The sequence below is a fragment of the Hemitrygon akajei genome, chromosome 3 (assembly GCF_048418815.1).
Source record: "Hemitrygon akajei chromosome 3, sHemAka1.3, whole genome shotgun sequence".
Taxonomy (NCBI): Eukaryota; Metazoa; Chordata; class Chondrichthyes; order Myliobatiformes; family Dasyatidae; genus Hemitrygon; species Hemitrygon akajei.
The window spans coordinates 796,611-814,507 of NC_133126.1; the positions used below are offsets into that span (position 1 = coordinate 796,611).

The window sequence follows — 17,897 nt, forward strand, 5'->3', positions numbered from 1 at the left end:
CATGGCGGCAGGAGGGGTGTGACTGGCAACTAATTATTCCTGGATTTCATTGCTTCAGTTGTGATAGAATCAGAGGGGCAAGAGGGGGAGGTGTTGCATTACGTGCCAGAGAAAATATTGCAGCGGTACTTGGCAGAATAGATTAGAGGGCTCGTCTAAGGAGATTATTTGAGTGGAATTGAGGAATGGGAAAGGTGTAGTAACACTTGTAGGGGTGTATTATAGACCACCTAATGGGGAGTGAGATTTGGAGGAGCAAATTTGTAAGGAGATAGCAGATATTTGTAGTAAGCACAGAGTTGTGATTGTGGGAGATTTTAATTTTCCACATATAGACTAGAAAGCCCATTCTGTAAAAGGCCTGGATGGTTTGGAGTTTGTAAAATGTAAGCAGGATAGTTTTTTGCAGCAATACATAGAGGTACCAACTGGAGAAGGGGCAGTGTTGGATCTCCTGTTAGGGAATGAGATAGGTTGGGTGACGGAGGTATGTGTTGGGGAGCACTTTGGGTCCAGTGATCACAATGCCATTAGTTTCAATATAATTATGGTGAAGGATAGTTCTGGACCCAGGGTTGAGATTTTTGATTGGAGAAAGGCTAACTTTGAGGAGATGCAAAAGGATTTAGAAGGAGTGGATTGGGACAATTTGTTTTATGGAAAGGATGTAATAGAGAAATGGAGGTCATTTAAAGGTGAAATTTTGAGGGTACAGAATCTTTACATCCCTGTTAGGTTGAAAGGAAAGGTTAGAAGTTTGAGAGCACCATGGTTTTCAAGGGATATTGGAAACTTGGTTTGGAAAAAGAGTGATATCTACAATAAATATAGGCAGCATGGAGTAAATGAGGTGCTCGAGGAATATAAAGAATGTAAAAAGAATCTTAAGAAAGAAATTAGAAAAGCTAAAAGAAGATATGAGGTTGCTTTGGCAAGTAAGGTGAAAATAAATCCAAAGTGTTTCTACAGTTATATTAATAGCAAAAGGATAGTGAGGGATAAAATTGGTCCCTTAGAGAATCACAGTGGACAGCTATGTGTGGAGCCAAAGGAGATGGGGGAGATCTTGAACAATTTCTTTTCTTCGGTATTCACTAAGCAGAAGGATATTGAATTGTGTAAGATAAGGGAAACAAGTAGGGTAGTTATGGAAACTATGATGATTAAAGAAGAGGAAGTACTGGCGCTTTTAAAGAATACAGAAGTGGATAAGTCTCCGGATCCTGACTGGATATTCCCTAGGACCTTGAGGGAAGTTAGTGTAGAAATAGCAGGGGCTCTGACAGAAATATTTCAAATGTCATTAGAAACAGGGATGGTGCCGGAGGATTGGCGAATTGCTCAAGTGGTTCCGTTGTTTAAAAAGGGTTCTAAGAGTAAACCTAGTAATTATCGACCTGTAAGTTTGACATCAGTGGTGGGTAAATTAATGGAAAGTATTCTTAGAGATGGTATATATAATTATCTTGATAGACAGGGTCTGATTAGGAACAGTCAACATGGATTTGTGCGTGGAAGGTCATGTTTGCCAAATCTTATTGAATTTTTTGAAGAGGTTACTAGGAAAGTTGATGAGGGTAAAGCAGTGGATGTTGTCTATATGGACTTCAGTAAGGCCTTAGACAAGGTTCCACACAGAAGGTTAGTTAGGAAGGTCCAATTGTTAGGTATTAATATTGAAGTAGTAAAAAGGATTCAACAGTGGCTGGATGGGAGATGCCAGAGAGTAGTGGTGGATAACTGTCAGGTTGGAGGCCGGTGACTAATGGTGTGCCTCAGGGATCTGTAATGGGTCCAATGTTGTTTGTCATATACATTAATGATCTGGATGATGGGGTGGTAAATTAGATTAGGAAGTATGCAGATGATACTAAGATAGGTGGCGTTGTGGATAATGAAGTAGGTTTTCAAAGCTTGCAGAGAGATTTAAGCCAGTTAGAAGAGTGGGCTGAAAGATGGCAGATGGAGTTTAATGCTGATAAGTGTGAGGTACTACATTTTGGTAGGACTAATCAAAATAGGACATACATGGTAAATGGTAGGGCATTGTGGAATGCAGTAGAACAGAGTGATCCAGGAATAATGGTGCATAGTTCCCTGAAGGTGGAATCTCATGTGGATAGGGTGGTGAAGAAAGCTTTTGGTATGCTGGCCTTTATAAATCAGAGCATTGAGTATAGGAGTTGGGATGTAATGTTAAAATTGTACAAGTGAGGTCAAATTGGTGAGGTCAAATTTGGAGTATTGTGTACAGTTCTGGTCACCAAATTATAGGAAAGATATCAACAAAATAGAGAGAGCACAGAGGAGATTTACTAGAATGTTACCTGGGTTTCAGCACCTAAGTTACAGAGAAAGGTTGAACAAGTTAGGTCTTTATTCTTCGGAGCATAGAAGGTTGAGGGGGGACTTGATAGAGGTATTTAAAATTATGAGGGGGATAGATAGAGTTGACGTGGATAGGCTTTTTCCATTGAGGGTAGGGGAGATTCAAACAAGAGGACATGAGTTGAGAGTTAGGGGGCAAAAGTTTAGGGGTAACACGAGGGAGAACTTCTTTACTCAGAGAGTGGTAGCTCTGTGGAATGAGCTTCCAGTAGAAGTGGTAGAGGCAGGTTCATATTGTCATTTTAAAAAAGATTGGATAGGTATATGGACAGGAAAGGAATGGACGGTTATGGGCTGAGTGCAGGTCGGTAGGACTAGGTGAGAGTAAGTGATCGGCATGGACTAGAAGGGCCGAGATGGCCTGTTTCTTTGCTGTAATTATTATATGGTTATATGGTTACTTTAGAAATTACCTATGGTTACCCATAGCCCTCTATTTTTCTAAGCTCCATGTAGCTATCTAGGAGTCTCTTAAAAGACCCTATCGTATCCACCTCTGTCGTCGCTAGCAGCCCATTCCATGCACTCACCACTCTCTGCGTAAAAAACCTACCCGACATCTCCTCCATACCTACTTCCAAGCACCTTAAAACTGTGCCCTCTTGTGTTAGCCATCAGAGTCCCCACATCTCACACAAAGAACACAACATAGCCCCTGGAGCCATTCTCACTGCTCTAACTATGCAGTAGCAGACAGGGAATGAAGAAGGAGAAACCTACCAGATACTTACCTCACTCAGCCTGTTCTTACCAGCTAAGCAGTCCCCTACCCCAATTGTTTCAAATAAATGAAGGGAATCTCGGCTATTTTCTCGATTAGTTTTTGTTCTTGGAGGTTGTTCCAAATAAATGATTAACTGGAATCCACTGTATAGCATGAAGACAGTGCCCCTTAGGTCCCTTTTAAGTCTTTCACCTCTCACTATGCCTTTTAATTTTTTAGTTCCATTTTCTTGGGAAAAGACTGTGTGTCTTCACCCTATTAATAGCCTTCATAATTTTTTTACATCTCTACAAAATCAGTCCTTGGAATGAAACACCTGCCTCCCTATAATTCAGACCCTCAAGTTTACTGGGCCTTAATGTTCCAGCACTATTATTCAAGATTTGGGTGAAAGAACTCCTGTCTCTCCAAGACCACCAGTGACAGTAAATTAGGAGAGACAGTAGGTGACATGGAAGAGCAAGAAGATACAAAGTGTAGGTAGACTGAGTGGGCAGAGCCAAAGTGACTGATAGTGAGAAATCGATCTGATAACACCAAATTGGACTTTCTTTTATATAAATTAATGAGAGAGTAGGAAATAAGGGAATGTGTGCCACTCGGTACACATGTACACCCTGTCTAAATGCCTTCCCACAAACTCCAATTCACAGACACTTTTCAACTTTCATTGTTGCTGCTTCACATATTTAAGACACATAGAAACCCTACAGCACAATACAGGCCCTTCGGCCCACAATGCTGTGCTGAACATGTACTTACTTTAGAGATTACCTAGGGTTACCCACAGCCCTCCATAGTTATACAAATGCTTGTTCTAATATAATCATGCCAGTATCATTATACTGTCTTACAAACATGTTGGCAGGTGGCATAGTGGCATCAGCGCTGGACTTTGGGGCAAGAGGTCCCAAGTTCAAATTCAGCTGGCTCCCTTGGGTTGAGTGTCGAGCTAGCAACTCGACCTTGTAAAAAAATATCTGGAGAGGGATGGGCTCCACTAGTTTTGCACCAAGATCGGTGCAAAAAGCTTGCCATAATGGTGCCCTGATGACTCCAGCAGGAGTTAAGGGCACATACACACTTCAGGGACTGCCAATCAGGGACTTGCTCATATTATTTTATGCCTGTATTTGCTGGATTGTAACTATATGTGCTGTGTGTGACTATATGTACTGTATTTTGCAACTTGACCCTGGAGGAACAATATTTTGTTTAGGTGCATATATATGTATGTGTATGGTTGAATGAGAATTCATTTGAACTTGAAGAAAACAACATTTCAAATCCAGGTGGATGGATGATAAGGACTGGGTAAAGGACTGGCTAATAGAAGTGGATGATGATGGGACTGGCTTATACAAGATGGCCATTTTTGGGTGTATTGGTTATGAAGGGTGAAAGATACGTAAGGCTCTAGTTATGTAGTATCTGGAATAATTATATTCTGCTTTGAAAACTGTGAAAGAAGGTATTGGCTATGGACGTAATTCATAGAACACAGACACTCACCGAAGGGAACGATAATCGGACATGTGATACTGTAGGTCATCACAACAGCAAATATACACATGGTCCAAGCATACTCCAATCCAAACTGGTACTCATAGGCTTGATTCTGGGGAGAGAGAGAGAGGTGAGGTTAGGAAGGGGGTGTGTGCAGTGGTGTATGATAGAGAGAAGGGTGGAAGATATTGAGCAATCCTTCAAATATTCACAGTCCCCTGATCCTCCACCCCACCCCCATGAACTTAGACTTACAGCAATAAAAGTTCAGATCCTTTTGGCCAGCTGAGGTTGGTATCATTCCCTCCATTTTTAAGTCCTCTCATCCCATTTTTCCTACCCACCCTGTGCTCAACTCCTTTCAACCCTTCAATGCAATGTAGATAAGAGGGAAGTCTTCATCCACTAAATGCACACACTCAAGAATTACAGCTACGATCTGAGCAAAGTCATCAAGGCAGTGAAACAACAATATAGGGACAAGATTCAGACTCAACTCTACACCAAAAGCACACGCAGCTTATGGCAAAGTCAACACACCATCGCAGACTTCAAAGATAAATGCAGTGGAATTTCTAACACTGCTGCCTCTCTCCCAGATGAGCTAAATCTTTTTTACACTCAATTTGATGTTGCCAACACTGAGCCCCTGAAGAGACCTACAGCTGATGTGACCTGCAGCTTGGTGATTTCTGAGGCTGAAGTATGCAAGTGTTTCCAACGAGTGGACAGTCGCAAGGCTGTAGAACCCAACGGCATCCCAGAGCGAGTACTCAGAGTGTGTGTGGCACAACTGGCAGGTGTATTTACTGACATTTTTAACCTCTCCCTCTCCCAAAGTAGAGTGCCCTCCTGCTTCAAAACATCCACGATTGTTCCAGCACCTAAAAAGACCAAGGTAGTATATCCACTGGACTCCCTACAATTCACCTACCGACACAACTGATTGATGGATACCGCAATAGCCACTGCTCCACACACTATACTTACACATCTGGAGAAGTAGGATGCTTATGTGAGAGTGCTGTTCTTGGACTACAGTTCAGCTTTCAACACCATAATTCCTTCCAAGCTTGACAAGAAGCTCAGAGAACTTGGCCTTCACCCTGCTTTGTGTAGCTGGATACTGGACTTCCTGTTGATCGCCAGCAAGTGGCAAAAGTGGGCTCCCTCACCTCTGCCCCTCTGACCTCCAACACAGGTGCCCCTCAGGACTGTGTCCTAAGCCCCCTCCTTTACTCTCTGTATACGCATGACTGTGTCACCACCCAAAGCTCCGATCTGCTAATTAAATTTGCTGACAATACTACACTGATTGGCCTTGTCTCAAACAATAACAAGGTAGCCTACAGAGAAAAAATCATCACCCTGACACAGTGGTGTCAAGAAAACAACCTCTCCCTCAATGTCACAAAAACAAAGGAGCTGACTGTGGACTACAGGAGGAATGGAGACCTATTGACATCAATGCATCTGGGGTTGAGAGGGTGAACAGCTTTAAGTTCCTCGGCATAAACATCACCTAGGATCTCATGTGGTCTGAGCATACTGGCTGTGTGGCGAAAAGGGCACAACAGTTTGGTATGGGCCCCCAACTCCTAAGAACTTTCTAAAGGGCACAATTGAGAGCATCCTGACTGGCTGCATCACTTTCTGGTATGGGAATTGTACTTCTGTCAATTGCAGGACCCTACAGAGACCTGAGTCAACTCAACCACAAACTGTTCCAGCTGCTACCGTCTGGGAAATGGTACCGCAGCATAAAGACCAACAGGCTCTGGGACAGCTTCTTCCACCATCCAGCAGACTGATTAATTCATGCTATTTCTATGTTATATTGTTATACATACTATTTATTATGAATTACTATAAATTGTATATTGCAGATTTAGACAGAGATATAATGTAAAGATTTTTACTCCTCGTGTATATGAAGGATGTAAGTAATAAAGTCAATTCAGTTCAATTCAATTCATCCAAACAATAAGTCCTTTGATCATTTCCCCATTGGGAGGGTTGCGGACAGGAGTCTTTACCTTTTTCACATGTATCTGCTCCGCCTTTGATTTAGCAAACAGAAGCCTTGCAGTGTACACCAGCAACCCAGGGATACGCAGCAACTCCATTGCAGTACCGATCAGGCTGGATGTAATCACATAATTCACAAAGAAAGCCCCATTATCCGGCAGGAAGACACATCTGCAAGAGAAGGAAACAGCAAATCACACACCAAAGTGGATATTCAGGAGAAGGATCTCATCAAGAGGCCGAGCATTCATGGATATTACAGATATCCAGGAGTGTGAGGAGCTTACAGACTGGGTCCTGACCCAGGTGTTTGGGCATCTTTATGAATTTTCAGTGGGAGTGAGTGACGGACTGCAATTTAAATCCAGGTATTTGGATGATTTATATAGAGAATAACAGAGCCCCAGCAGTGGCTTACAAAATTCAAAGTAAGTTTACACAAGTTTACTTTACACAAAGTAAGTTTGTACATATACAAACATGTATATCACCATATACTAACCTGAGATTAATTTTCTTGAAGGCATTTACAGTAAATACACAATAGATTCAATGAAAAACTATACACAAAGACAAACAACCAAAGTGCAAAAGACAACAAATTGCACAAATACAAAAAATAATAATAATAATAATATTAAGAGTGGACTACAGGCTGGGTTCTAATCCAGGAGTTTGGGGGGGGGGGGAGTTATATAGAGAATAACAGATCTCCTGGAGTGGATTACAGGCTGGGGTCAAACTGCAAGGTTCTATATAGAATATCAGGTCACTGAGAGTAGATTACATGCACTTTGGGGTGTTTATAAGATGGTTAACTGGAGGTCATTGTTGTGTTTGCCAGAGGCTGATGCGTGCACAGAAATGCTAGGCAGAGTAGACACAATTACAGAGTGGAAACTTACTGGAACTTTACTTCTGCCTCATCCAGGAAGTTGGTGTCAAAGAGCCAGTGGAAAAAGACATCCAGACTGAAATGCAAACAGAAGATGATGTTATCCTTGGGCATCTGGGAGATGGGAGCAGCCTCAGGGTGAAGGAGACCCTGGCAGCGATGGGGGAATGGTCAGGGAAGGCATGACTCTCAGAAAACAAGGAAATGGTATTGGAGAGAGAAAGCCAAAGGCTGTGATAGGGAAGGGTGGTTCCTACAGTTGGAGAAAGCATGACCCTCTATGTGCGGTGCTGGAGAAATCACATCTGTGGATGGGATGGTTTCACACTGCGGCTCAGGTACAGCTCTGGGTACGAAGACCACAGTAATAGGGGTGAGAAGAGCAGTCAGCACCACTCTTAAGTAGATGAGATTTGGTCTGCACTTGGGGAATTGTGAAACACGGTGGTGGAATATGGTAAGTAGTGAGGGATGTGGTTTGTGGTGACAGGACACAGTAAGCGGTGGGTAGGCAGTTTTGGGACATGGAATGCAGTAGACAACATAGTCAGTGGTGAGGGTACATGGTGTGGAACACAATAAGTAGTGAGGATATTTACTGGGAGGAAATGGTAAGTGGTGGTACGCAGTGGGTGGACACTGTGAGTGGCAAGGTAGCGTGATGGGTGTTTATGGTGAGTGGCGAGGTTGCACGGTGGGAGTTTAGGTGAGTGGCGAGATAACGTGGGAGTTTACAGTGAGTAGCAAGGTAGTGCGGTGGGAGTTTGGAGTTGATGGTGAGTGGTGAGGTTGCATGGTGGGAGTTTACGGTGAGTGGTGAGGTAATGTGGTGGGAGTTTACGGTGAGTGGCGAGGTAGCACAGTGGGAGTTTACGGTGAGTGGCGATGTTGCGCGATGGGAGTTGATGGTGAGTGGCGATGTTGCATGGTGGGAGTTGATGGTGAGTGGCGAGGTTGCATGGTGGGAGTTGATGGTGAGTGGCGATGTTGCGCGATGGGAGTTGATGGTGAGTGGCGATGTTGCGCGATGGGAGTTGATGGTGAGTGGCGATGTTGCGTGGTGGGAGTTTACGGTGAGTGGTGAGGTAATGTGGTGGGAGTTTACGGTGAGTGGCGATGTTGCGCGATGGGAGTTGATGGTGAGTGGCGATGTTGCGTGGTGGGAGTTGACGGTGAGTGGTGAGGTAATGTGGTGGGAGTTTACGGGGAGTGGCGAGGTAATGTGGTGGGAGTTTACGGTGAGTGGCGATGTTGCGCGATGGGAGTTGATGGTGAGTGGCGAGGTTGCATGGTGGGAGTTGACGGTGAGTGGTGAGGTAATGTGGTGGGAGTTCACGGGGAGTGGCAAGGTAGCACAGTGGGAGTTTACGGTGAGTGGTGATGTTGTGCGATGGGAGTTGATGGTGAGTGGCGAGATTGCGTGGTGGGAGTTTACGGTGAGTGGTGAGGTAATGTGGTGGGAGTTTACAGGGAATGGCGAGGTAGCACAGTGGGAGTTTATGGTGAGTGGTGATGTTGCGCGATGGGAGTTGATGGTGAGAGGCGAGATTGCGTGGTGGGAGTTTACAGTGAGTGGCGAGATTGCGTGGTGGGAGTTTACGGTGAGTGGTGAGGTAATGTGGTGGGAGTTTACGGGGAGTGGCGAGGTAGCACAGTGGGAGTTTACGGTGAGTGGTGATGTTGCGCGATGGGAGTTGATGGTGAGTGGCGAGATAGCATGACAGTGATGCATGTGGATGCTTCCCTGGTGTCATGGATTATTGATTACTTGACTGGCAGACCACAGTACGTGTGCTTGCAACACTGTGTGTCAGACAGAGTGGTCAGCAGCACTGGGGCTCCACAGGGGACTGTCCTGTCTCCCTTTCTCTTCACCATCTACACCTTGGACTTCAACTACTGCACAGAGTTTTGCCATCTTCAGAAGTTTTCTGATGACTCTGCCATAGTTGGATGCATCAGCAAGGGAGATGAGGCTGAGTACAGGGCTACGGTGGGAAATTTTGTCACATGGTGTGAGCAGAATCATCTGCAGCTTAATATGAAATAGACTAAGGAGCTGGTGGTGGACCTGAGGAGGGCTAAGGCACTGGTGACCCCTGTTTCCATCCAAGGGGTCAGTGTGGACATGGTGGAGGATTACAAATACCTGGGGATACGAACTGACAATAAACTGGACTGGTCAAAGAACACTCAGGCTGTCTACAAGAAGGGTCAGAGCCGTCTCTACTTCCTGAGGAGACTGAGGTCCTTTAACATCTGCCGGACGATGCTGAGGATGTTCTATGAGTCTGTGGTGGCCAGTGCTATTGTGTTTGCTGTTGTGTGCTGGGGCAGCAGGCTGAGGGTAGCAGACACCAACAGAATCAACAAACTCATTCGTAAGGCCAGTGATGTTGTGGGGGTGGAACTGGACTCTCTGATGGTGGTGTCTGAAAAGAGGATGCTGTCCAAGTTGCATGCCATCTTGGACAATGACTCCCATCCACTCTATAATGTACCGGTTAGGCACAGGAGTACATTCAGCCAGAGACTCATTTCACCGAGATGCAACACTGAGCGTCATAGGAAGTCATTCCTACCTGTGGCCATCAAACTTTACAACTCCTCCCTCGGAGTGTCAGACACCCTGAGCCAATAGGCTGGTCCTGGACTTATTTCCACTTGGCATAATTTACCTATTATTATTTAACTATTTATGGTTTTATATTGCTATATTTCTACACTATTCTTGGTTGGTGCGACTGTAACGAAATCCAATTTCCCTCAGGATCAATAAAGTATGTCTGTCTGTCTGGTGGGAGTTTATGGTGAGTGGCGAGGTTGGACGGTGGGAGTTTACAGCGAGTGGCGAGATAACATCCTGGAGTTAATGGTGAGTGGTGAGGTAGCCCGGTGGGAGTTGACGGTGAGTGGCGAGGTAACGCAGTGGGAGTTTACAGTGAGTGGCCAGGTAACACAGTGGGAGTTGACGCTGAGTGGCCAGGTAACACAGTGGGAGTTGACGGTGAGTGGTGAGATAACGTCATGGAGTTAATGGTGAGTGGCGAGGTAGCGCGGTGGGAGTTGACGGTGAGTGGCGAGGTAGCATGGTTTTTTTTACAAAATCCTTTATTACAAATATTGGTGCTATACAATATATACAAAACAATGGCAAACACAATTACTTCACTACAAATAGACAATAGACATTACACCAGAATGTTGCCATCTCTATCAACGATGGCATTTACACCCCGCGGAGCCCAACGGTCTCGAAACTCCTCTAAGGTCGCCGTGGACTGCGCATGTTCTTTTTCAATATTTACCCGGGCACGAACATACCCCCTAAACATTGCCAGGCAGTCTGCCTGAGGAGATCCTCCCACCACCCGTTTCCAAGACCCTCGAATGGCGAATTTCGCCAGCCCCAGGAGCAAGTTAACAAGGACATCCTCATCCCTCCATGCTCCCCTCCTTACTGGATGACCATATATAAATAGGGTGGGACTAAAATGCAGCCAGAAGGCGAGAAGCAGCCCACGCAAATATGCAAAGAGGGGCTGCAGCCTCGTACACTCCATGTACATGTGGTACACGGTCTCCTCCAGCCCGCAGAAGTGCGAGGTAACATGGTGGGAGTTTATGGTGAGTGACAAGGTTGCACGGTGGGAGTTGACGGTGAGTGGCAAGGTAGCACGGTAGGATTTAATGGTGAGTGGCAAGGTAGTATGGTGGGAGTTTATGGTGAGTGACAAGGTTGCACGGTGGGAGTTGACGGTGAGTGGCAAGGTAGCACAGTAGGACTTAATGGTGAGTGGCAAGGTAGTATGGTGGGAGTTTATGGTGAGTGACAAGGTTGCGCGGTGGGAGTTGACAGTGAGTGATGAGGTAAAGTGGTGGGAGTTGACGGTGAATGGCAAGGTTGCGTGGTGGGAGCTTATGGTGAGTGGTGAGGTTGCCCAGTGGGAGTTGACGGTGAGTGGCGAGGTTGTCCAGTGGGAGTTGATGGTGAGTGGCGAGATAACATGGTGGGAGTTGATGGTGAGTGGTGAAGTAACGCAGTGGGAGTTTACAGTGAGTGGCCAGGTAATGCGGTGGGAGTTGACGGTGAGTGGCGAGATAACGTCATGGAGTTAATGGTGAGTGGCTAGGTAGCGTGGTGTGAGTTTATGGTGAGTGGTTAGATTGCGCGGTAGTTGACAGTGAGTGGCGAGGTAATGTCATGGGAGTTTAAGGTGAGTGGTGAGGTAACATGGGAGTTTATGGTGAGTGGTGAGGTAAATGAGTGGCAAGGTCGCGTGGTGGGAGATTGGAGTTGATGGTGAGTGGCGAGGTAGCATGGTGGGAGTTTACGTTGAGTGCCCAGGTAACGCAGTGGGAGTTTACAGTGAGTGGCGATGTTGCAGGTTGGGAGCTTACGGTGAGTGGTGAGGTAATGCAGTGGGAAGACACAGTAAGTGGTGAGATAACATGGTGAAAGTTCATAGTAAGTGGTGAGGTAATGTGGTGGGGGAACATGGTATGAGAGGAGTAAATAAAAGTACAGAAGAGACAGGCAGAGTGGCCATTGTTGGGAGTGGACCAGTGGTGAGAGTAGGAGTGTCCGGCTTTGGCTCAAAGGAGGCTTCAGTTTGGAAGAGGCATCGACCCTCAGTAAGTTGTCCGGGTAAGTTTCTGTTCAAGTTTCCTTTTTCCTTACTGTGTCAGAGGTACTTAGTACAGTTTAAATGGCCACTGTGTATTCTTCATGCCAGATGTTGGAGTCCTGAGAGACCCAGAGTCTCTCAGGGAACTACATCTGCATGGTGAATCCAGCTGCAGCTCCTTGAAGACTGAGTTAAGAGATCTGGAGCAGCAGCTCTGAAATACAACATCATACCTGATGATCTGTAATAGTGCAACAAGATCATCCACCTTATTTCTTATACTCCATGCATTGAGATATAACACTTTGAGCACTGTATTTGCTGCCCTTTCTGTTTCTGCCTCCCTGATGCACTGATATTCACTCTGCCGGCTGCAATTTTGCCCTATTACCTGCCTGCCCTTCTTGACAGTCTGACTGCATGCCATCTTTGTTTTTTTCCTTCCTATCCCTTCACTCTGGTTCAGAAGTCTGGAGTACTTGGTGACACAGAGCAAGTTATGACAAAGTCTGCATGGTTTCCTTGGGGAAAAATCTTGCCTGACGGACCTATTGGAATTCTTTGAGGATATTACAAATAGGATAGATGAAGGGGATACAGGGGATATTGTATATTTGGATTTTCAGAAGGCCTTTGACAAAGTACCACACATGAGGCTGTTTACCAAGTTAAGAGCCCATGGTATTACAGGAAAGTTACTAACGTGGTTAGAACATTGGCTGACTGGTAGGAGGCAACGAGTGAAAATATAAGAGTCCTTTCCTGGTTGTCTGCCAGTGACTAGTGGTGTTCCACAAGGGTCGGTGTTGGGACCGTGTCTTTTTATGCTGTTTATCAATGATTTAAATGATGGAAGAGATGGTTTTGTTGCCAAGTTTGCAGATGATACAAAGATTGGTGGAGGGGAAGGTAGTGTTGACGAAACAGGTAGGCTGCAGAAGGACTACCTGCATTGTGTGTTAAGGGAACTCTATGGGGGGGGGGCACGGTAAGTGGTGAGGATATGCGGTAGGGGGACATGGCAAGTGATGAGGATACGTGGTGGGGGTCACAGTAAGTGGTGAGGATATGCGGTGGGGGGGCACAGTAAGTGGTGAGAATATGCGGTGGGGGGCACAGTAAGTGGTGAGGATATGTGGTGGGGAGTCACGGTAAGTGATGAAGGTACACGGTGGGGGTCACGGTAAGTGGTGAGGGCACGTGGTGGGGGGTCATGGTAAGTGGTGAGGGTACGTGGTGGGGGGTCACAGTAAGTGGTGAGGAAATGCGATGGGGGATCACTGTAAGTGTTGAGGGTAGGCAGTGGGGAGGACATGGTAAATGATGAGGGTACAGGGTAAGTGGAAGGGAAATGCTGTGGAGGTTACATGGTAAGTGACTCATAGTAGGTACAGAGGAGATGTCAGGGGTAACTTTTTTAACGCAGAGTGTGGTGAGTACGTGGAATGGGCTGCCGGCAACTGTGATGGAGGCAGATACAATACGGTCTTTTAAGAGACTCCTGGATAGGTACGTGGAGCTTAGAAAAATAGAGGGCTATGGGTAACCTTAGGTAATTTGTAAAGTAAGTACATGTTCAGCACAGCATTGTGGGCTGAAGGGCCTGTATTGTGCTGTAGGTTTTCTATGTTTCTCTGTTTCTAAGTGGAGAGAGAATGCCGTGGGGAGTCATGGTAAGTGGAGAGGGAATGCCGTGGGTGGATATGGTAGGTGGAGAGGGAATGCCATGGAAGGAATGGTAAGTGGTGATGGTATGTGGAGTGGGGACACGGTAAGTGGAGAGGGAATGCTGTGGGGAGTCATGGTAAGTGGAGAGGGAATGCCGTGGGGAGTCACGGTAAGTGGAGAGGGAATGCTGTGGGTCACGGTAAGTGGTGATGGTATATGGAGTGGGGTCACGGTAAGCGGTGAGAGTATTTGGAGCCTGTGGAAAGCGGCCAGTGAATGAGTGGGCCAGTGAAGGAGTGCAGATTTGAGGTTTTGACTCGAGAGATTCTGGCAGTTTTGGCAGTTGGACTGTGCAATCAAGTCAATCAAGATTTGAATAGCTCAGATTCAGCAGAAAGCAGCTGATTGGGCAATCGAGGTCAGGTGACCAAGCAGTTTGAAAAGCTCAAACAAATAAATAGAGGGGTAGCTCAAACGGAGTGGCCTGTGGAAAGCGGCCAGTGAGTGGGCGGGTGGGCCGGCCGGCCGGCCGGCCAGCCAGCCAGCCAGCCAGTGAAGGAGTGGAGATTTGAGGCTTTGACTTGAGAGGCTATGACGAGAAGAGGCGGAGGATGAGCTTGTTCCCAGTTAGTCTTTACGGTGCCTCCTGAGATGGTGATGTGCCTCTCCTGTGAGATGTGGCAGTCTTGGGGGAACTCCCTTCTCCCACAGAGTCACATCTGCCAGAAGTGCATGCGGCTGGGCGTTCTGCAAGACCATGTGAGGAATCTGGAGCAGCAGCTGGATGACCTTCGACTCATAAGGGAAAATGAGGCAGTCATAGATGAGAACTACAGGGAGGTAGTCACACCTAGGCTACCAGAAGCAGGTCGTTGGGTGACAGTCAGAGGGGGGAAAGCCAAGGTGAGTAGACAGGTAGTGCAGAGCACCCCTGTAACCATTCCCCTGAATAATAAGTTTACCGTCCTGGATACTGTTGGCAAGGACAGCCAACCAGGTGTGAACCACAGTGGCAGGGCCTCTGGCACTGAATCTGACACTGTGGTGCAGAAGGATGGGCTGGAGAAGAGGAGAGTTGTCATCATTGGAGACTCAATAGTCAGGGGAGCAGACAGGAGGTTTTGTGGATGTGAGAAGGATACCCACATGGTTTGTTGCCTCACGGGTGCCAGGGTCCGGGATGTCTCTGACTGGGTGCATGACATCCTGGTACGAGAGGGAAAGCAACCAGAAGTCGTGATACATGTTGGTACCAACGACATAGGCAGGAAGAGGGATGAGGTCCATAAGCGTGAGTTTCGGGAACTAGGTAGAAGGCTGAAGAACAGGACCAAGGGTGGTGTTCTCAGGATTGCTGCCAGTGCTACGTGACAGTGATAGTAAGAATTAGAGGAGATGGCAGTTGAATGCGTGGCTGAGGAGTTGGTGCAGGGGGCAGGGTTTTAGATTTTTGGATCACTGGGATCTCTTCTGGGGAAGACGGGACCTGTACAGATTGGATGGGTTGCACCTGAACTCAAGGGGGAGCAATATCCTTGCAGGTAGGTTTGCTAGCATGGTTCAAGAGGGTTTAAACTAATTTGCAAGGGGGATGGGACCCAGAGCGATAGAGCAGTGAAAGAAGTGCATGGAGTAAAGCCAGACCTAACAAATAGAGAGGCTTTGAGGAAAGAGAAGCAGAATAAAGGGTGTTAAGGTAGAAAGGATAAAGTGTGTGTACTTCAATGCAAGAAGCATCAGGAACAAAGGTGATGAACTGAGAGCTTGGATACATACATGGAATTATGATGTAGTGGCCATTACAGAGACTTGGCTGGCACCAAGGCAGGAATGGATTCTCAATATTCCTGGATTTTAGTGCTTTAAAAGGGATGGGGGGGGGGAGGGGAGGAGGGGTGGCATTACTGGTCAGGGATACTATTACAGCTACAGAAAGTGTGGGTGATGTAGCAGGATCCTCTTTTGAGTCAGTATGGGTGGAAGTCAGGAACAGGAAGGAAGCAGTTACTCTACTGGGGGTATTCTATAGGCCCCCTGGTAGCAGCAGAGATACTGAGGAGCAGATTGGGAGGCAGATTTTGGAAAGGTGCAAAAATAATAGGCCTGTTACCATGGGTGACTTTAACTTCCCTAATATTGATTGGCACTTGATTAGTTCCAAGGGTTTAGATGGGTCAGAGTTTGTTAAGTGTGTCCAGGATGGATTCCTGTCACAGTATGTTGACAGACTGACTAGGGGGAATGCTATACTAGATCTAGTATTAGGTAACGAACCGGGTCAGGTCTCAGATCTCTCTGGGAAGGGCAAATCATGAGGCTAAAAGGCTAGAACTTGCGGGTGTGAACTGGGATGATGTTTTTGCAGGAAAATGTACTATGGACATGTGGTCGATGTTTAAGGATCTCTTGCAGGATGTTAGGGATAAATTTGTCCCAGTGAGGAAGATAAAGAATGGTAGGGTGAAGGAACCATGGGTGACAAGTGAAGTGGAAAATCTAGTCAGGTGGAAGAAGGCAGCATACATGAGGTTTAGGAAGCAAGGAGCAGATGGGTCTATTGAGGAATATAGGGTAGCAAGAAAGGAGCTTAAGAAGGGGGCATGAGAAGGCCTTGGCGAGTAGGGTAAAGGAAAACCCCAAGGCATTCTTCAATTATGTGAAGAACAAAAGGATGACAGGAGTGAAGGTAGGACTGATTAGAGATAAAAGTGGGAAGATGTGCCTGGAGGCTGTGGAAGTGAGCAAGGTCCTCAATGAATACTTCTCTTCAGTATTCACCAATGAGAGGGAATTTGATTATGGTGAGGACAATATGAGTGAGGTTAATGTTCTGGAGCATGTTGATATTAAGGGTGAGGAGGTGTTGGAGTTGTTAAAATACATTAGGATGGATAAGTCCCCAGGGCCTGACGGAATATTCCCTAGGCTGCTCCATGAGGCGAGGGAAGAGATTGCTGAGCCTCTGGCTAGGATCTTTATGTCCTCGTTGTCCATGGGAATGGTACCGGAGGATTGGAGGGAGGCGAATGTTGTCCCCTTTTTCAAAAAAGGTAGTAGGGATAGTCCAGGTAATTATAGACCAGTGAGCCTTATGTCTGTGGTGGGAAAGCTGTTGGAAAAAATTCTAAGAGATAGAATCTATGGGCATTTAAAGAATCATGGTCTGAACAGGGACAGTCAGCATGGCTTTGTGAAGGGCAGATCATGTCTAACAAGCCTGATAAGAGTTCTTTGAGGAGGTGACCAGGCATATAGATGAGGGTAGTGCAGTGGATGAGATCTACATGGATTTCAGCAAGGCATTTGACAAGGTTCCACAAAGTAGGCTTATTCAGAAAGTCAGAAGGCATGGGATCCACGGACGTTTGGCCAGGTGGATTCAGAATTGGCTTGCCTGCAGAGGGTCATGGTGGAGGGAGTACATTCAGATTGGAGGGTTGTAACTAGTGGTGTTCCACAAGGATCTGTTCTGGGAGCTCGACTTTTCGTGATTTTTATTAACAACTTGGATGTGGGGGTAGAAGGGTGGGTTGGTAAGTTTGCAGACGACACAAAGGTTGGTGGTGTTGTAGATAGTGTAGAGGATTGTCGAAGATTGCAGGGAGACATTGATAGGATGCAGAAGTGGGCTGAGAAGTGGCAGATGGAGTTCAACCCAGAGAAGTGTGAGGTGGTACACTTTGGAAGGACAAACTCCAAGGCAGAGTACAAAGTAAATGGCAGGATACTTGGTAGTGTGGAGGAGCAGAGGGATCTGGGGGTACATGTCCACAGATCCCTGAAAGTTGCCTCACAGGTAGATAGGGTAGTTAAGAAAGCTTATGGGGTGTTATCTTTCATAAGTTGAGGGATAGAGTTTAACAGACGCGAGGTAATGATGCAGCTCTTTAAAACTCTAGTTAGGCCACACTTGGAGTACTGTGTCCAGTTCTGGTCGCCTCACTATAGGAAGGATGTGGAAGCATTGGAAAGGGTACAGAGGAGATTTACCAGGATGCTGCCTGGATTATGATCAGAGATTAAGAGAGCTAGGGCTTTACTCTTTGAAGAGGAGGATGAG

The 17,897-nt window shown here is 46.3% G+C and overlaps 1 protein-coding gene across 9 annotated transcripts in view; it reads right to left on the reverse strand.

The window, feature by feature from the left end:
• Nucleotides 1-17,897, reverse strand: part of tmem63c (transmembrane protein 63C) — a 616,893-nt gene that overhangs the window by 303,799 nt on the left and 295,197 nt on the right. For all 9 annotated transcript variants that reach the window (XM_073039119.1, XM_073039117.1, XM_073039118.1 and 6 more), the window contains 3 exons: nt 7,552-7,617; nt 6,655-6,817; nt 4,625-4,730 (listed from right to left, as the gene is read on the reverse strand). In XM_073039119.1, coding sequence (XP_072895220.1) covers nt 4,625-4,730; nt 6,655-6,817; nt 7,552-7,617 — 335 coding nt within the window. The remainder of the gene's footprint in view (nt 1-4,624; nt 4,731-6,654; nt 6,818-7,551; nt 7,618-17,897) is intronic.